At 47.4% G+C, this 20208-nt stretch overlaps 1 protein-coding gene and 1 pseudogene across 1 annotated transcript; one reads left to right on the top strand and one right to left on the bottom strand.

The window, feature by feature from the left end:
• The first annotated feature begins 2974 nt into the window (after positions 1-2974).
• LOC135971855 (golgin subfamily A member 6C-like) lies at positions 2975-14669 on the top strand. Its single transcript, XM_065548211.1, has 18 exons — positions 2975-3058; positions 4738-4857; positions 6827-6907; positions 7760-7798; positions 8064-8114; positions 8215-8296; positions 8396-8502; positions 9543-9629; positions 9737-9844; positions 10038-10125; positions 10525-11009; positions 11286-11354; positions 12687-12762; positions 13193-13284; positions 13845-13947; positions 14030-14127; positions 14218-14371; positions 14458-14669. Exons 1-18 carry the CDS (start codon positions 2975-2977, stop codon positions 14640-14642), a joined length of 2109 nt encoding a protein of 702 aa, XP_065404283.1. The 3' UTR covers positions 14643-14669.
• Positions 8543-9515, bottom strand: LOC135971567 (uncharacterized; annotated as a pseudogene).
• Positions 14670-20208: the final 5539 nt, after the last annotated feature.

Genomic DNA, 20208 nt, shown 5'->3' on the forward strand with positions numbered 1-20208 from the left:
TAAGCAGAAAATCTCATTGTTTTCATTACATTTGTTTCATTTCTAGTGCTTTGGAACATTTTTTTTATTTTTTATTTTTTATTTTTTGAGGTGGAGTCTTGCTCTATTGTCCAGGCTGGAGTGCAACAGTGTGATCTCGGCTCACTGCAACCTCTGCCTCCTGGGTTCAAGCGATTCTCCTGCCTCAGCATCCCAAGTAGCTGGGATTACAGGTGCCCATCACTGTGCCTGGCTAATTTTTGTATTTTTTAGTAGAGACAGGGTTTCACCATGTTGTCAGGTTGGTCTCAAACTCCTGACCTCAGATGATCCACCCGCTTCGGCCTCCTAAAATGCTAGAATTAAAGGCGTGAGCCACCGCACCCAGCCTTGAATCTTTTCTATATGCTTATTGGCCATTTTTATTTTTGTGGGAAGTGCCTGTTTCTCCATTGCCTATTTTCTGGCCAACCTCCAAAGTCATATTTCACTTAATTTTTATCCTGCGGATTGAAAGCATTTAACTTAGTGATTTTAATGTAAATAGGAGCAGGACAGACTGTAATTATCTAGGTCTTGCTCTGTCACCAAGGCTGGACTGCAGTGGCATGATCATAGCTACTGCAGCCTCGTACTGCTGAGCTGAAGCAGTTTTCCTACCTCAGCCTCCCAAGTAGCTAGGACTACAGGTGTGTACTACCATGCCCAGCTAATTTTAAAAAAATTTTATAGAGATGTGAATTTGCTATGCTGCCCAGGCTGGTCTTGAACACCTGACTTCAAGTAATCCTCCCACCTTGGCTTGTCAAAGTGCTGGAATTACAAGCGTGAACTACTGCTCCCGGCCTTGAGCTCCTTTTGTTTGCTAGTGGCATTCTTGGTATCTTTTCATATTTGAGGCTTTGGTGCTACTGCTGAAGTATTACTTTCACCATCCAGGGTTTACAGGTCTTTTGTTTGAATATTGAACAGATGGAAGTGTTTAGTTCTGCATCTTTGCAGGTATATAAAATGTGCCTAGGAGGACTCTGCTTTATATCCATTGAAAGTGAGAAGCAATACAGGAAGATTTTGCCTGGCTAGAGGCTGTGAAAGAATGGAGTATTCTGGTTTAATGCTATTAACTTGGAAGTACGAAGGTGAAAAAAATTCAAAACTTATATTTCCTGTTGATTACAATTTGAAAGTATAGCCAATGATTCCACTTTTCTTCTCTAGTAAATTTGGACATTCCAATCCACTTGGTGTTTTATTATGGAACTGCTAGTGTGCCTGTGACTTACATTGTGAAGATATGTTTTTAAAACTTGAGAGGTAAGAGGGTATAAATGGTGTTGTATGAGATCAGGCTGGATGAGAACTGACATTTGTAAATATACTTTTTAGACTGCATCTCTGATTGCCACTTGTTTTCTTATTTAACTCATAAAAATAGAACACATTGGATGGAGGGTGGGAGCAGGAGGGAGATTTATGTCTTTTAATTGCATGTCATTGTTTCATATCAAGACAGAACATATGGTTTCCCTGGCTTTGGACCTACAGAAGGAAACACGTTTTTCTACCTGTTGTATGCCAGAGGTTCTTGGACACCTGGCGGGATTATTGCAGCACAGATGGCTGAGCCTTACCCCAGAGTTACTGATTCACCAGGTCCAGGGTGGGGCCCGAGAATTTGCACTTATAAAAAGTCCTCAGGTTCTGCTGGTGCTGCTAGTCCAGAGACTACATTATTGAGAACCCTCTTGTCTACTAACTGTAAATGGTAGAACTCTAGAAAAAAGCTTAGTTTGGTGTGGGATAAGAAGCTGAGATTATGGAGCAAATCATGAAAGATTCAACCCTTGATCCCAGCATAGTGTGGAATTCAGGTAGCAATACACAGTGACATAACACAATTCTTGATTTTCATGATTGCAAGTCATAGCCAAGGATCAAGTGAGAAAATCAGTTTCATTTGCAAGGCTTAGAGAGGCCAGGTGATTCTAGAAAAGGAGGCCTTGTATTTGCTTTAAACTGGTAAAGAGTTTTGAGTGCTTATTAAATTGAAAGTTTGGTATTTTTCTATTTTATTTTATGGTTTGGTTTAGTTTAGTTTGAGACGGAGTCTCGCTCTGTTGCCCAGGCTGGAGTGCAGTTGCTTGATCTTGGCTCACTGCAACTTCTATCTCCTGGGTTCAAGTGATTCTCCTGCCTCAGCCTCCTGAGTAGCTGGGATTACAGGTACGCACCACCACACCTGGGTATTTTTGTATTTTTAGTAGGGACGGGGTTTCATCATGTTGCCCAGGCTGGTCTTGAACTCCTGAACTAAGGTGAACCACTGCACCCGACCCAAAAGCTTTGTGTTTTTAGAGATATTAGACATGTTTCTTGCTTTAAAAAAATCTTAACATTGTAGGAGAATAAGAGAAATGTTTTAAAAGAGAGAATTACTTGTGATTATTTTACCTTATTGGAATGTTGGATAATATAGTCTGCTACATGAATCATCAGACATACTATGAATTTTACATTTCTATAGGATTTGTGTCTCAATAGAGATAATACTAATAATTCTTGTACTCCATCTGAAGATGAAAAATGTAGGCCAAAATCATAGACCATGCATAGAAGCTGGATAATGAAGACAGATCTCGAGAAACACGTAGACACACACACACTGACACACAAATATATAAATATAAACATATATATTTTTTAAAGTTTTAAAGCAAAAGCCGGCCCGTCCCCTCTCCCGGAGTAAGCAGGCCCCACCCCTTGCCCCAAGTGGGCGGGGACAGCAGTTGCATGGGCAGCTTCCCTTGTGATGCCACAGGTTCCTATGGACACACTGCTGCCTGGCCATGCCTCCTTTCCCTTTTATCTTTCTCACTGACCAATGGGCTTGGAGCATGAAGGCCACGCCCCTTTTCTGTGTTCTATTGGGGCCCTGGTTACGCCTCCTCTGGCTCAGTCACACAGCTGACTGGTAGGTGACTGGAGGTGTTCCCTGATGTGGCCCCAACCCTGCCTCCCTCCCCACCCCGCGATGTTAGAAGAAACTCGAGAGAGCAAATTGGCAGCAGCCAAGAAAAAGGTAAAAAGCACCAGGTCGTGGATCCAAATCCAGCCAGAGATCCCCTCCAATGACAAGACCACAGCCAGAGTCTATACTACTCCTGAGGCACACTGGACTGGGGACCCCAACCCTGGCACCTCTGGGCTCCCCCACAAAAGTCCTGGCAGTCAGTCCCACTCCTTCAGCAAGCAGCACAGCCCCTGCCCTCACCAATGACCCCAGGGTGACTTTGGGTGGGCAACTCCTGGGGCTCCCCACTCCATACTCAGTCCTCACATCCTGCCACCCCAAGCCCAACCTCCCTGGGTTCTTTGGGCTCACCTCTCCAAGGATGTGGTTCCCCCAGCCCCAGGACCCCCAATGCCATTCATCCCTGGGTGACTTTGAACTGGTGATTCCTGGGGTTCCCTGCTGCAGACTCTACTCTCCCCTCCTGCTGACCCAAGCCCGATCTCCCTGCACTCTTTGGGCTGGCATCTCCAAGGACGTGGGTCCCAAGCCTATATCCTGCTCCACCATCATGGATCAGAATGACTCAGCCATCTCACTAGTGTGGTTCCCCCCACCCCCAGGAGGAGTGGAATGTAGTGATGTCACAATCCCCCTATGAACTGTCATTACTGCTGCAAGACCAGCCTTTTCTCTTACAACCCAGTCCCCTAACCGTTCTCACCCAATTTTTGGTTTCTCTGGTCACAGCACAAATTTCCAGCTGGAATGGGAATGAAGAGTATGGGACCTAAGAGGCAGAGGTTTCAGGCTGCCTTACTCCCGTCACATAGACATTGACAGTGTGAAAAGCCTACCCTTTGCCTATGAGCTCAAAATGTTGGCAGTATCTCTGGGTGGCAATGGGAGAATGGGTTGGGTTTGGTTTTCTCCCAGGTTTCTACTCAACAGAGAGACTTTAACTTTTTTTCTGAGTTCTCCACCTCATGTTCTAATTCTCCATGGTTCTGGGACCAGACTGCACTTCAGTCAGTGGTCTCTGAAGTGACATTTGCTCATCTTCTATGGAATAGATCTTGGAAAACTGAACTTAACAGCTTGAGTCTTCCTTATATCATCTCAACTTCAGTACTTTGAGTGCCACAGGATAAATGTGGGAGATCTTTCTGAAGCATCAGTTTCCCTTGATTTTCTTGAGAGAGGAAGAATCCTTAATGTACTTAGGGATGACAGTCACATAGGTTTCTAAGAGCACACCAGACTTTTCTTTGAAATGAGACTTGGGTTGTCCTCTTTCTGATAAATTGCCAGATTTAACAAAAAAGTTGCCTTTGTCGTGAGGACACATTGATATAAAAGTTTGAGAGATACTGGTGTACTTATTCACACTAACAGACATGTGAGGATGTATGACTCTAAACCACACAGTGTGCAGTTCTTGACTACTTAATGTTTATTTTTCTACCTCTGCCTCTGGTTTTGGTCCCTGGCAGCTGCTGATTCATGGAAAACCCCAGAGCTTGGAGTCAGAAAACTGAGTTTAAGTTCCATTATTGCCCCCGCCCCCTTGTTTTTTAGCCATAATATCCATCCCTCTCAGTCACTAAGTGATTGTGACAACACCTTGTGCAGTTGTTGGTGGCATTAAATCAGATGGTGTATAAGAGTATTTTGCAAAAACTGTAAAGGAGGATGTGGCTGTAGGGGCTGGTAGTCCTCATGAGTTTGACTGCTCTTCTTTCCCACAGCTAAAAGAATATCAGCAGAGGAACAGCCCTGGTGTTCCGGCAGGAGTGAAGACGAAAAAGAAAAATACTGGCCATAGCCCTGAGACAACCACTTCTGGTGGTTGCCACTCACCTGGGGATGTGAGTCTTGGCTGGTCAGCTTTCTCGGGAAAGGGCACCCAAGGGGCAGTAGAGGGTAATTGTTGAGTTTGTTGGGTACTGGTTAAGAATTCTGGGTTTGAATCCTGCCTCTCCATGTGATAGGGATCTGACTTATGGCAAGTTGTTTGAGCTCTTTGGGCCTCTCTTTTCACATCTGTAAAGTAGGGGTAGTATTGTTTGACTTCCATTTTTGAAGATTAAATGAGATTCCTTGTTGTTGTTTTTATGTTAATCCCTAGTACTTGGCCGCTGTAAACACCCAGGACACCCAGGAAATGGCCATTACTGCTTGATTTTCCTCATCCCCAGTCTCAAGGGATGCTGGGCCAATGAGTTCAGACACTTGCCATCAGCCTGTGCCTTTAGGAGTCACTGAAAGGGCCCCAGTGTGTGGTGAGGAAAGCCCCAGGCATTAGGGGTAAGAGAAGATCTAACTTGCCACCAGCCTACTGGGTGACCACAGAAAAATCACTTCCCCTGGGCCTCAGTTTCCTCCTCTGTAAGATGATACTGGACAACATCAGTGTCTTTCAAACTTGCTTTTTAGCTGGAGCCCCCTTAGTTCAAGTGAACCCTTACTCAGGAGTCTGGTTTTTTTAATGGAGGTGGAGGTCTAGAGCTTTACCAGATTCATCGCCCATGCCCTGGGCCTGAGGAGAGGGGTCCAGTGAGCATATTAAGAGCTGCATTGGTCAGGTGACTCTACTCTGTGACTGCATCGCTCAGGGGACTTTTCCATCTATTTGTTCCTGCCCCTGGCAAGGCAGCAGGTGGTCACTTGGAAGAATGGCACAGGCCATGGTTTTAATCTCCTCTGTTCTTCTTCAGCATTTCATTTTCCTGAACCCACATCTTCCTCCTACCCTGACTTTCTTGCTTCTCTCTAAGCCACTTCTGTCTTTCTCCCCCTGCCCTTGTTTTCCCTTGTCACCTCCTGTAGATTCAGGACATTCTGAAGGTGCTGGTGTCCAACCTTCACCATTCCAGTGGGGTAGCGCTCCCCCATTGAACAAGTGGAAGGTGAGGCAGTGCCAGGACCCCTCTCTGGCTTACTGTCTCCAGCTGTGCATGCCCCTGAGGCTTCTCTGGTTTGGGGGATGCTTTGCCTCTGGCTTATTTTTATTTTGCTGGCATTATCCTTCAGCCTGTTTATGTCTGCTTCTTCACCTGCTTGACTGATTGGGTTTTTTCCTTCCCTGCATTTTTGATCATCTTGGAAATGGTGAGACATACCTTAAAGTTTAAAAGTAGTTTGGGAATAATGTACAGAACAGGCATGTGGGATTTGGGGCTTTTTTTTTTTTTTTTTTACTTTCCTTTTCTTTTTTCTTTTCTTTTCTTTTTTTTTTCTTGAGACAGAGTCTCAATTCTGTCACCCAGACTGGAGTGCAGTGGTGCAATCTTGGCTCACTACAACCTCTGCCTCCTGGGTTCAAGTGATTCTCTTGCCTTAGCCTCCGGAGTAGCTGGGATTACAGGCATCTGCCACCATGCCAGGCTAATCTTTGTATTTTTAGTAGAGATGGAGTTTCACCATTTAGGCCAGGCTTGTCTCGAACTCCTGACCTGAAGTGATCCAACTGCCTCTGCCTCCCAAAGCGCTGGGATTACATGCATGAATCACTGTGCCCAGCTCCTTGCTGGTTTTTTTTTTTTTTTTTTTTTAACTTTCTTAATATCCATAACTGTATCCCATGTAAGTTTTTTTTCTTTTTTTTGAATTTCTATTACCCCTGCATCATCTGCTACCCTGAAGGGTCTGGAGGTAAGAGGCCCTGGGCCGAGGTGCAGTGACCCTGCAGGCCAGCCCTCCAAGCTCCTCTCATGGCAGGGGCTGGGTGCCCCTATGCCAGCTGAGACAGCCCACACACACCCCAGCCCTAATGATTGTTCTCTCTACCTCTCCCTGCAATCGTCCTTCTACTCATCCTCTCTGCATGTGCCTCAGAGCCGGTACCAAGAACTGGAAGTAGCCCTGGACTCAAGCTCCGCAACAATCAATCAACTAAATGAAAACATAGAATCATTGGTAAGAGTCCAGCGGGGTCCCCTGATTCCGTGCTGCCAATCCTGGGTTTTAGTTTCCCCTTGGGGCTCTGAAGAAAGGAGCTGAGGGCCCCTGGTCAAAAGGGCAAATGGGGAGCTGAAGCACCCAGGCTTCACCTGGGGGGACCCCAGAGCAAGGAGCATGCAGCATGGCTCTTCTGTCACTGTCCTCTTTGCTGACTCTCTGCTTCAGACATCCCTGCTCCAGTCCTTGCCACATACGCCCTGGGGTTGTCGCCTCTAAGGAAAGTGATGGTTGTCAGGGGCCCCGTATTTCTGCCCTGACTCAGTCCCTAAGTTGCTCTTTGAGTCTGGACAAGCCACCTCTCCTCCTTGGGCTCATGTTTCCAGAGGAGGTAGAGAGTATCAAAGATCTCTTTAAGCTCTGACAGTCTGAGATTGAAATGCCCCTAGAATGGAAATCTCAGGGCCAAGGGCTCCCGTCTGTCCTTTTCTGTCCTGTATATCTGCTGTGAAGACCCGTACCTGGCCTGTACGTGCTCAGTAAATGTTTGTCAAATGAACACATCTTTCTAAATCACAAGCTGGCAGAAGGGTGGACCTTTCTCAAACTCCGTCTCTAGAGGTTTATGTTACTGTCCTTTTGAGAGAATCCAGATTCAGACTTTGAGTTCTGTGGCTGTGGGCAAAAACCAACAAAGACCCAAATCCTCTGTCCTTGGGAGCTTGAGGAGAGTTGACCAGTTCGTGTCGCCATTGGGTCTGAGAACTTTGCCTTTAAAATCCATTCTTGGTCCCTGCCTACAACTTCCTGGCTTGGGAAATAGAGTTGAGGGGGCCCCCCTCAGTCACCTGAATTTGACTCTTCCCACAGAAACAACAGAAGAAACAAGTGGAACATCAGCTGGAAGAAGTAACGCGATTTCTTTGTTTGCACACAACATGACTGCTGGGTTTGGGGGGCACTCAGATGTAGAGGCGCCAGTCTCGTCTCACCCACTCCCAGCCTGGGGAAGGAGGCTCACTCCTCAGATTCCACCCCTTGCCCACAGGGTCCCTGATAACCTGGTCCCATGGGTGTGCCTGTCCTGGGGCATTGGTGGCATGCTGGGGGCATGTCTCTTGCTGTGCCATCTCTGCCTCCCCCGGGTAAGAGCTCTGTCTTCCTCTTCCTACAGGAAAAGAAAGCAAACAATGACATACACAAAGCACAGACGGAGCAGCTAGAGGTGAGTGGAGGGTGGGGAGTTTTCTCCTGTCCTCCGGAGAATGTTTCTTTCCGTCTCTTTCAGCACTTGCTTGGCTTTTCTCCCAAACGTTCAATTCCAGACAATCAACATCCTCACATTGGAAAAGGCAGACTTGAAGACCACCCTTTACCATACTAAACGTGCCGCCAGACACTTCGAAGGTGGGAATCTGGGCACCCCGTCATCCTTCAACCTGGCACTTTGACACTGGCACTTTAGGGGGACTCCTTTGGGCCCCATCTCAACCTCTCTCATTACAGAAGAGTCCAAGGATCTGGCCGGCCGCCTGCAATGCTCCTTACAGCGTATTCAAGAATTGGAGCGGGCTCTCTCTGCTGTGTGTACACAGCAGCGGGAAGAGGACAGGGTGAGTCCAACCAGCTGCCCCGTCCCCTGGCAGCCTGGCTTCCCAGATGCAGGAGTGAGCCTAAAGGTCCCTTCTGCAGGATGCAGTGTCCTGCCCAGAAGGCAGCATGCTCATTTCTTACTGCTTTTGTGTATGGTTGTTAGAGGCAGCCTGGGGCTGAGTCAGCTGCTGTGGGTGAGTTGGGGGCACTGTGGGGAGCAAACACTGGACACAGAGCTCAGAGGCCAAGTGCCTGCCCTGCCCTTACCTGGCTGTGGCCTTGGCCAAGTCCCAGGTGGGGTATCGGGTACTTGTACTGTGAAGGTACAGAAGAGGACCTTTACTATGTCACCATTTCTGTAGAGAGAGGAGAGGGTGTGTGTGTGTGTGTGTGTGTGTGTGTATGTGCTATGATAATATACATAAAACATGTCTGTCAGTGTAAGCATTCGTAAAAAAGCTCAGCAGAGAGTAACAGGGTGGCTGGGAGACACTTCCCTTCTGTACCTTCTGAGTTTTGAACTATGCGAATGTATCATCCTTTCAAAAAGTGAACAAAAGATTAATTTCCCCCTTTCTATCTGTGTCCCCACCCATAGCAAGAAAAAATGGGCTTAGAGGATCGGATAGACCTGGGTGTTCAAATCCCAGCTCTGTCTCAGGGATCTTAGGCAAGCACTTAACCTCAAACACTCCATGATTTTCATCTACGCAGTAGAGGTTACCCTAGTAACTGTCTCAGATGATGGTTGTGAGGATTAAATGGGATTGTTAGCATGGTACCTGGTGAAGCACTCCATAAAGTTTCAAACACTGGTAGTAATAACAGAAATAACAATTGCATTATTATCTGATCTCTCTGGGCCTCCGTTAGCCAGCTGTAAATTCAATCTCTTTCCTTGTCCCTTCCAACTTTACTGAGTTCTTTTAAAAACCAGGCCACGGGCTTGGAAATGCCTTGATCTTTACTGACCGAGTTGTATATTGAGCCTCGCCCTAGCCCTTTTAAAGGGCACTGCCCGGGCTCCCCACATCAAAACTTCTCTCTGTTCACCATCCAGTCCTCGAGCCGCAGTGAAGCAGTCCTCCAGCGGCAGTTACGGCAGACCTTAAAGGAGCGGGCGCTGCTGAACGCACACGTGACACAAGTGAGGCTTTGCAGAGGGAGGGATGTGGAAGGAAGATGACCCCAGGTGGCCAGGAGCAGGTGAGGACCAGTGACAGCCCTTCCTCACTTCTGTGGCCTTTCCTGCAGGTGACAGAGTCACTTAAACAAGTCCAGCTGGAGAGAGACGAATATGCTCAACATATAAAAGGAGAGAGGGCCCGGTGGCAGGAGAGGATGCGGAAAATGTCGGTGGAGGTGAGACCTGACCCTCCAGCCCCCACCTTAGATGGGTCACTGGATCTTTCTGGGCATCTGTAACATGGGACTAGTACAGCCAGAGGTGGTCGTGGATCTGGGCTTTGTGGAGGTGGGGGCAGAGAGGGAGAGGGTAGCCTGTCCAGCCACCAGCCCCTCTCTCTAGGCCCCTTTCCCCCTGTGCTTTGGGCAGGCTCGCATGTTGAAGGAGGAAAAGAAGCATGACATACATCGGATACAGGAGCTGGAGAGGAGCTTGTCGGAACTCAAACCCCAGATAGGTAAGATGGGGCTGGTGTGATCTGGGAGCAGGACTGGCATCAGAGGGCTGTGGGGTGGCTTAGGATGCCCCAGGGAGGTGGGTGAATGGAAGGGCTTTGAGGCAGAGGGAAAGAGGTCTGTGCCAGGAAACGGCAAGTCTTGTCATCTCCATGAGTCTCAGGTTCCCCATCAGCAAAGAGGGAGGAGTGCCCGTTGTCAGCCACCCACAGTGCTCTCTATCTGACATGGCTGGGAAATTGGCTTCCATCGGGTGCGAGGAATCATTAGCAGTGAGGCCAAGTTTGGGAAGCCTGAGAGGAGCTGTGCATCAAGAGGAGGCTTGGTTTTTTTTTTTTTTGGTGGGGGGAGAGAGTGGGAGGGGGAATCCAGAGGCCCTCATTGTCTGCTTCCTTTCTCAGCTGAGCCCCCATCCCCAGCACCCCCAGCAGGGCCCTCTGAGGTGGAGCAGCTACAAGATGAGGCCAAACACCTGAGGAAGGAGGTGGAGAGTTTGGTGGGAAAACTCCAATCCCAGGTGGAAAACAACCAGGCCTTGAGTCTCCTGAGCAAGAAGCAAAAGGAGAGGCTCCAGGAGCAGGAGGAGAGGAGGCTTCGGGAGCAGGAGGGGCTGTGTGAGCAAAAGGAGAGGCTTCAGGAGCAGAGTGAGAGGCTGCGAAAGCAGGAGGAGAGGCTGCGAAAGCAGGAAGAGAGACTGCGAAAGGAGGAGGAGAGGCTGCAAAAGCAGGAGAAGAGGCTGTGGGATCAGGAGGAGAGGCTGTGGGAGAAGGAGGAGAGGCTACGAATGCAGGAGGAGAGGCTTCGAAAGCAGGAGAGGCTCGCACTCTCCCAGAACCAAAAGCTCGACAAGCGGCTGGCCAAGCCACAGTGTAGCTTCGAAGATCTGGTGGGTTGCCCCACCTGGGGAGCCTGCCTTCATCCCTAGCCCTCCAGGCCTTTGTTTCCCCACCTGTAAAATGGGGCAGTGTAGCCCTCACATGACATGGTACTTTGAAAGGCACCTGTGAGCCAGAGCTCATCAGGCCCTGCTCTGATGGCTGTGGGGGAGAGGGGATGATTTTTCTAACCTGCCTCCACCCTTCCCGCTGACATGGGAGACAGACACCAAGTTCAGGGTTCTCCAGCTGCAGTGGATGGCCACTGATTGCTTCTCTCTGTCCAGAACAACGAGAACAAGAGCACACTGCAGTTGGAGCAGCAAGTAAAGGAGCTGCAGGAGAAGCTGAGTGAGGTGAAGGAGATGGTAACCTCTGCTCCATCCAAAATGGGCTGGGAGGCGGGCACCAGCCTCTGGGGAGGTTAGGTCCCAGGCCAAAGGCAGCTCTAGCTGGAGGGAAGGTGACCTCAGCACCCTCCAGGGTAGCCCTATACCTGTTTCTTGCTTCCTGCCCTCTGATTTTAGAGGTGGGTAGCCCTGGGCTCCTCCCAGGTCTGGACATCATCATTCCAGCTAGAGGCATGGAGTTCCCCAATTATAGGGGAAGAGACTGGTATAAGAGGTTCCTTATGCCCGGGGTGGTAGCTCACGCCTGTAATCCCAGCACTTTGGAAGGCTGAGGCAGGAGAAACACTTGAGGTCAGGAGTTTGAGAACAGCCTGGCCAACATGGCGAAACCTCATCTCTACTAAAATTAAAACAACAAAAAATTAGCCAGGCATGGTGGCACATGCCTGTAATCCCAGCTACTCAGGAGGCTGAGGCATGAGAATCACTTGAGCGTGGGAGGTGGAGGTTGCAGTGAGCTAAGATTGCACCACTGCACTCCAGCCTCAGCCACAGAGTGACACTGTCTCAAAACAAAACAAAACAAAAACCCTCCTTAGATTCAAACTGGATTCGAGCCTTGGTTTCTCTGGTCACCATTCAACTACTTTCCATCTCTAAGTCTCTGTTTCTTTAACTTCAAAAGGAAGTTAGCATTTTCCTTGCAGAGGTGCTGAGGATTAAATGAGAGAATACATGGAAAGCATTAGGCTTGTAGCACACTTAGCAGATGGTGGTTGGCTCCCTCTACTTTTCTACAAGTCTGTGGCCTACAGTTTAAATGGTGGGAAGAAGGACCCAAATAAATGATATTTGAGGTGGGGAAGAAGGCATGGGGTACTAGGCAAGGGAGGAAGTTTCTTAGGCCTGGAGCAAGGGTCCAGGGGTCCAGGCATGTGACAGAGCCCCACAGTGCCCTAACTACCCTATTAATGGTCCCAGAATCTGGAAGCCAGCCACCACGTGCCCTCATGCCCAGGGCCTTCCTGCAGCTGGAGCTGAAGAGCCAAGAGTCTCAGAGTCTGCACAGCAGTGAGACTAGTACCTGGGTCACCCGCAGCAGTACGTGGCCACCTATCAGCAGCTGACCTCTGAGAAGGAGGTGCTGTACAGGGAGTTACTGCTGCAGACCCAGCTCATGGACCAACTGCAGCAGCAGGAAACTCAGGGCAAAGCGGTGGCTGAGGTGGCCCGCCAAAGCTGCAGGGGACCCAGGAGCTGGAGTTGCTGAGGACAGGGGCCTCGAGGGAGAAGACCTGGCAACTTCGGTGCCTTCTCACTCGTTTTCTATTCCCTTAGGAGCACGTAGAAGCAGCCAGCCAGCAGAATCAACACCTAGAGGCCCAGTTGAGCCTCATGGCTCTCCCTGGAGAAGGTACAGGAGACCACTCAGGGGAAGAGGAGAGAGCCCCAGGGGGAAGGGGGGACTGTCAGCAGCACAGGATTGAAGGGTTGGAAGAAACCTTTAGAAGAGCTGGTCATTATGCCAACCGGGTGTCTGCAATAAACTTGGCATGAATATGGTGACCTACTGGGAGCAGGGGGCCACCAGGTTGCCTAAGGATGAGTGAACTGGCCCAGATCAGAAAGGGAGCAGTTCAGAACTCCCACACCGACCGGTAGTGGGACTGTGCCTGGGCAATATAGCAAGATCTTGGTTCTTAAAAGGAAAAATAAAGAACAGCAGCTCATTTCCCTCTGGGGAGGGGCTGGCTCAGGGTTACACAGTGAGGGTGGGGAGAGGTGGGCCCACAATACCTCCCTAGTTGGGTTTTCTGAGGACTCCTCTGGCCACCTCCCCACAGGAGATGAAGGAGGTCATCTGGATGGTGAGGAGGAGGAAGTGCCTCAGCTCATGCCAAGCATCCCAAAGGACCAGGAGAGCCAGGAGGCCATGGTGAGTCTGACTTTCCCTGCCCCACTTTGCCACCTTCCTCTGTGGTGCCTCCCAGACCCCCTCATGCTCTTGGTTTCCCCGCCTTCTGATTTCTCTGGACCCTCACCCCTTCCAGGAGCCAGTGGTCAGACACCATTTCACCTGTGACTAACAGGTGCACTCTCTGAGACCCCAAGGGAAGGGGCTGTGCTCCACCTCCCTGCCCCATTTGTTCTGTGTATGCCCCTACAAGAATACTCAGCTCTTGCCTTCATGTGGCATTTTCAACTCCACTGGAGCCACTGCCCAGGAGGAGCAGGCACGGCTATGTGGACAGTAGAGGGTGCAAAGGCAGTGTTTCCCGCACCTGGCTCACCTGGTGGCCTCGACTTGGAAGGAGCCAGAGGCTGAGGCCCCAGCCCCAGGGACTGGGGATGAGTTTGTGTGTGGGGAGACCTACCGGGCCCTGCAGGGGGCCATGGAGAAGCTGAAGGTGAGCGAGTCCTGGCATGGGCCAAGAAAAGTGGGGATGGGGAAGGACAGGTCACTCCCAAGATGTGACCCCATTATTTTGGCTCCAGAGCAGCTTTATGGACCTCCCAAAGGAGAAGGTGGACAGGAAGGAGCAGGTGGAAAAACTAGAGCTTGGATTCATCCAGCTCTCTGGAGCAAGAGAGGGCATGAGTAAGCAGAAATCCAGGACACCGCATGGGGAGCTGCGGGGCCATCGGAGGGGACCCAGCGTCTGAGCCCTGTCCTCTTGCAGGAGAGTACATCACCATATATGAGAGCCATGGGGCAGTACCAAACACACGGCACCAGGAGGACATCATCAGGCTGGCCCAGAAGGAGGAGGAGATGAAGGTGGAGGGCATGCAATATCTCTGTGGGGGTGGGGTGGGCGTTGGCGCTGGTGCCGGCTCAGTCATGGCAGCTGAGCACCCCTCCCTTCAGGTGAAGCTGTTGGAACTGCAGGAGCTGGTGTTGCCACTCGTGGGCGACCACGAGGGGCATGACAAATTTCTCCCCACTACACAGAACCTTGGTGATGAGCCAGCTCCAGGGGCCCCAGCCCCCCAAGAGCTTGGGGCTGTTGAGGAGCAGGGTGGTGAGTAGAGCCCTCAGGCGGAGTGGGCAGGCTGGAACAGGGGAGGCTCGCACTGTGCTCAGACCCCCGCCTCCCTCTCTCTGAAGATCTTTGTGAGGTGAGCCTGGCTGACAGCGTGGAGCCTGCACCCAACCCCACTGCACAGAAGATCGTGCAGCTGCTTCCTGTAATGCAGGACACCCAGGAGCACTCAGGCTTGGCCAGCAAACCCTGCGTCCCATTCTTTTACCGGGCAGCGGAGAACAGGGAGATCAACATCATCATCATCTGAGAGCTGGTCAAGAAATTTAAAATCAACAACAACGAAATGTGGTTAATCTCCTACACAATTCATTTACTTCATTTGAATGTTAGAGCCCCTCATGTTTATTTGTGTTTCTAATTTAGAGTTTAAATTTATTTATAAAAAGTTAAGGGAGAGGGATCTTTCCCTGATATTCACTCTGGCATCCTTTAGCATTTTTGTTTTTTATCTGATAATTGTAGGTTATTAGCATGCGTATCGAGTTTGCCCTTATGTGGTGGGAGTTCAAACACACAAAGACCCACTATTTGCACAAAACTATTCTTGCTGGTTTGGAATAGGCTGCCATGCTTTTTAAATGTTATTGCAGCATGTATATTCTTTACAGAATTCAGATAAAATCTGCTTATGTTCTGCTATTATGTTTGATCGAATCCTAATCACAGTGAGCTCTTCATTAGCTCAATATGTGGTTTGCTCTCAAGTGCGCACTGTTTCTTACTTTGTAATATGCCCCTGTGAGTACTGACATTTAGAGTTGTTTAAAGGCCGAGAACTGGAAACAGCTTTTCCCCTATTTTCTGTGTACTGGGGATGGGAGTGATAACATTTTGGGGAGCTTTTTAAATCTCACAGAAGAGGAAAGTGGCCTGCTCTGGCAGGTGTGTACAGGATAGAGTGTGATTCATTTGTTCTGGTGCCAGGAATGAGCGCGGTACTATGGTAGTTCCCTTAGGATTTGTACGTGCTCTGGGCTCATGAAGATATCGCAGCATGAGCTGCAGCAGTTGGACTCTTTCTCAGTGACCTAAAAGGGATTATTTCTGAGGAATGAAAGGCTCCCGTCATTGACTGTGGATGTGGAAAATCTTTTCTAGCTTAGAGCTTTCATATCCACAATACATTTTAAAGTCAGAGTTCATGTTACCTGGTTTAATCACATGACGACATGTCCCAGTACACAAAAGGGCACTGGTTGATATTCTTCTTAATGTATTTAGTGAAGACCATCAGAAATCCTTTCAGAGTTTAAATGTCCCTGGAACAGGCATACAGGCTCTAGTCAAGAATGAATTTGAGTGAAGGAAAACTGTGTGACACCTGGCATACCTCTATGTTCATGGAGCTTCTTTGAGGCTAGAAGATTGATTTTACCATCTAGACGTCTGTGGCTAATACCTATTCTTCAACCACATTGGTTAATCTGACACAAGAATTTGCTTCTTTTCTTTGAATGAAAAACACTTTAAAAATAATAACGACCATTATTATAAACCAATATATGTGAGAGTATTAGTTGAAACAAAAAGTTTTAGTGGACAGTATTATACTACATTTGAAAATCAAGGGGAAGTTTATGCAACTTAAAATGTTTACAAACTGCAGTGCAATCTACTGTTTGTGAAGCTCAAAGTGTTATGAGGAAAAGTGTCTATACAATCACAGAGTTATGTTTCCTCACAAAGTTCTTTACAAAGAGTGAACTATGTTTTTGTACCTCTCAGTTTCAGTTAGAGGCATATTTTGTGCCGTATTTATGTTAATGTGTCTGTACATGACGAATGAATTATTTCAGTCATACGTTGCCTAAATCATAACTTTATGATGCTTGGGAAAGAATCAACAGCTAAAACTTCATGAAGTTCTAATGTCTGTGTTCCAAAATACATCACTTTATTAGGATGTAGGGAGAGATGTATATGCGTTCCTGGGGTGGGCATTTCTAGTTACTAGATCATCTCCATTTTTAGCATTTGGCTTCCTCATGATACTTTTATACATATGACATTAACAGAAGAGCAATAATATGATTTTACAGATGGAATAATAGATTTGCCTGCATTCACTGAAAGGGTGCAAATATTTAGTCCTTGTGACTTCAACTGACTCTTCCAAATTGTCTATTTTAGAGCCTTGAGTTAGAAATCATACCACTGTTGATTAGCCCCCTTGTTTGGTCTAACAGTTTTTCTTTATAATGCTGAAACTGGGTTTACCTGATAAACTGATAAATTATTTCAAAAGTATTTTTATAGTTCAAGTCACTTCACTTTTACCCTGATAAATATAAATGACTAGGAATGACCTTCAGATAGTGTTTAGCATCTGTAACCAATCTGACAATAATGTGTTCATCAGGTACCTATGGGTGAAATCACACACTGGCATGTTTAAGCTGAATGTCAGTCTGGAAAAGAAATGTACTGTATTAACTGAAATACCACTCTTTGTGTAGGTATTTTGTAATTTATTTTTTAAAAAAGCTAAAAAGAATAGAAATTGTATGATAATAACTTAAGTTTTTCTTCAAAGTGCACGCAGTCTTTTGCAATACCTCATTCAGCCAAGTATTTGTTCTCTTCCTCATTCAGTATAAGGCAGCTTTCAATTTGCTGAGAAGGCAACATTAGAAGGTTAGAGTTTATCAGAAACATAGAACTTTAAAGTGTGAGTTCAAATGAATAAATATGAATTTCTGTATGAAGTAAATAATTAAAATACCTATTTAAAGATTGCAATATATAACCATTTTTAAAGTATTTGATTAAACCTGATAGGTTTCCCAGAAATGAAAAAAAACAACAACAATCAATTCCACAACCAAAGCTGATATCTAATTTAGAAAATGTGAAAATGTAAATCAGCTCTATCCACAATATAGTTTCTGTAAAACTTTGGCTTAAAGAATCATTTTAAAAGAATATAACTACGCAAAAATGTAACTGCTATCTTAATGTTTTGAAATAAGTTAAAACATATTAAAATATGAATACTGTAGTTTAAAAGAGTGAAACTGGGGGAAGGAAAAGTAGAGAAAGAAATGCCAATTCCAATGCCAAGCTTTATTTGCCGAGTTTTCTTAGAATGACTTTTACCAATTTATGAATTCCTGTAAACAGAATGTATAATGGAAATACTGAAAGACTGTTGCCTAAAGTGCCATTATTGACTGCTACTGCGATGCTACTGCAATGCAATAAGTTAGGAAATTGTTGCAAGGGGCTGTTTTTGCCTTAAAATTTTGTGTGTCTTGAAAGCTATGGCATTAAAGGTATGAGACTGTGCAAATGCTGGGCACGCTTGGCATGAGATCATCGGTTTTTATTTTTACAAAATTGTAACTATGCAAGTGTGTTTATTGAAAGAACACAAACTAAAGTTATGGGATAAAAAAGTTGTGGATGAAAAAGTTATGGGATAAAAAATGTGGAAAAGTTGTGAAAAAAAGTAGAATAGTGTTTCATGAAAAGTTTAAAAAAATTATTATGAACAAGAAGTTATAGGATTAAAAAAATAAGTCAAGGGATAAAAACAAAAACAAATAAAAGCAGGCCCCTGTCAGCATAAGCCTGGAGAAGCGGGGCTGGAGTCTCCCCCCCATCATATTCCTATCACCCCTTCCCTGTCACCCCTTTACCATTAGGGTAGCAAGACAAGACCCCTGTCTAATGGGGGTGGGGGTGAAAAACAGACCCTTTGCCACCTTGACCAGGGCCAAGTCCTTAAATTTCTGGATGGTGATGTTTGCTATTTAAGAGCCAGAGGCTGGTGGAGTTGGTTTGTTTGGAGGAGGCCTGATGGCCTCTCTACTCTCACCAAAGCAACTTTTCCCTCAGGGGGCTCCTGTCTTCTTATTCAGAGAGGCAGCTGAGGCAGGACAGTGGGGCTAAGTGTAGAGCAGGCGAGGGCACGGGCTGCTGGGGTGGCCCCCCTTCCCCAGTGTACATATAGTATCTGTGTAACATTTTGTATATTCCAGGAGTAGGGCCGCCCGCTGTATTGTACCTAGCGGAGGTTGGAACTGGCATATGGGGAGGAGGTTCTAATCATTATTTGCATCTGGGAAACTTATTTATTGATAGCATAGGACAGAGGAAGGAGGTGGGGATGAGGTTGTGGCTCCCTGGTAATGCGACTCCCATTTATTTTGCTTTTGATTCTGGAATAAATGGATTTAGCCATACTGCTCAACCTGGTATGTTCCCGTTTCCCTCACTGGGTCCTGGAGTTTGTGCCACTGAATGAGGAGCCCAGAGTGTCTGAGCATGTCCAGCTGGGCTGTTGGGGACCTTCCAGGCCTGTTACCTGTATGCTGCCTGGTGACACCTGGTGGATTTCACGGGGACTGCCATGGTGCCTATGGGGCACAGTCCAGCCCTGACAGCCAACAGGCTCAGAAGCCTGATCTAGCAGTGGCCGGGAAGGCAGATACCAGCACCCAAGGGCACTGACTTCCATCCACCCCAGGCATCTTCCCTTCTGTCCCCCTGCCTCCCTCTCCTGTCTGTACCTGGTGACCTGTTCTGTCTGCCCCTCAGAGTGCCGGTTGCCCTGCAGGCTCCCTCCAGGCTGAGTTCATGGCCCTGCACCCTAGTGGCCAGAGCCGGCTTCCCAGGATAAGAGACAGCTAAACTCCAGACTTTCCAGGAAAAGTGTCCCTTGGAATGGGTGTGGCCTTTTCACCACTTCCAACAGCACCCTAGAAATGGCTTGGCCTTTTCCCTCCCCTGAGCTCCACAGAGAACACAGCCAGCAGAGGACACATTCCCCGTCATCCAGAAATGGGTTTGATTCTCAGCCGAGGGACAGCAGGACTGGTAGAGAGGCCACATGGCTGCGTACACAGCAACCCCATGCTTGGTGGGGGGTGGGAGGGATGGCGGAGGCTGGCTGTCCACAGGCCGGGCATGACAGGGAGGCTCACTGGAGGTGGTGCAATTTGGAGGGGAATGTCAGGGGAGAGCTTTCTCTTGTTGGGCCACAAGATTCCACAAGGACAGCATGGTGACTGATTCCCAGCGCTAGAGGCAAGGCGGTCAGCCATGTGTAGGTGTGTGTGTGTATATATATGTGTGTGTGTGTATATATGTATCAGTATTTGTAGATATTTATAGAACAGGGCAGGGCATACCACAGAGTATTTGTAGATATTTATAGAACAGGGCAGGGCATACCACAGAGTATTTATGGATATTTATAGAACAGGGCAGGGCATACCACAGAGTATTTATAGATATTTATAGAACAGGGCAGGGCGTACCACAGAGTATTTATAGCTATTTATAGAACAGGGCAGGGCGTACCACAGAGTATTTATAGCTATTTATAGAACAGGGCAGGGCGTACCACAGAGTATTTATAGATATTTATAGAACAGGGCGGGGCATACCACAGAGTATTTATGGATATTTATAGAACAGGGCGGGGCATACCACAGAGTATTTATAGATATTTATAGAACAGGGCAGGGCATACCACAGAGTATTTATAGATATTTATAGAACAGGGCAGGGCGTACCACAGAGTATTTATAGATATTAATAGAACAGGGCAGGGCATACCACAGAGTATTTATAGATATTTATAGAACAGGGCAGGGCATACCACAGAGTATTTGTAGATATTTATAGAACAGGGCAGGGCATGCCACAGAGTATTTATGGATATTAATAGAACAGGGCAGGGCATACCACAGAGTATTTATAGATATTTATAGAACAGGGCAGGGCATACCACAGAGTATTTATGGATATTTATAGAACAGGGCAGGGCATACCACAGAGTATTTATAGATATTTATAGAACAGGGCAG

Source organism: Macaca fascicularis, chromosome 7 (genome assembly GCF_037993035.2).
Source record: "Macaca fascicularis isolate 582-1 chromosome 7, T2T-MFA8v1.1".
In the NCBI taxonomy this organism is placed as follows: Eukaryota; Metazoa; Chordata; class Mammalia; order Primates; family Cercopithecidae; genus Macaca; species Macaca fascicularis.

Excerpts from the sequence above, each read along its gene's own strand:
- LOC135971855 (XM_065548211.1), top strand. The coding sequence starts at position 2,975 with ATGTGGCCCCAACCCTGCCTCCCTCCCCACCCCGCGATGTTAGAAGAA. Across the intron at positions 9,630-9,736 it reads TGAACGCACACGTGACACAA|GTGACAGAGTCACTTAAACA; the intron begins GTGAGGCTTTGC and ends CCTTTCCTGCAG. Across the intron at positions 13,285-13,844 it reads AGGAGAGCCAGGAGGCCATG|AGCAGCTTTATGGACCTCCC; the intron begins GTGAGTCTGACT and ends TTTTGGCTCCAG.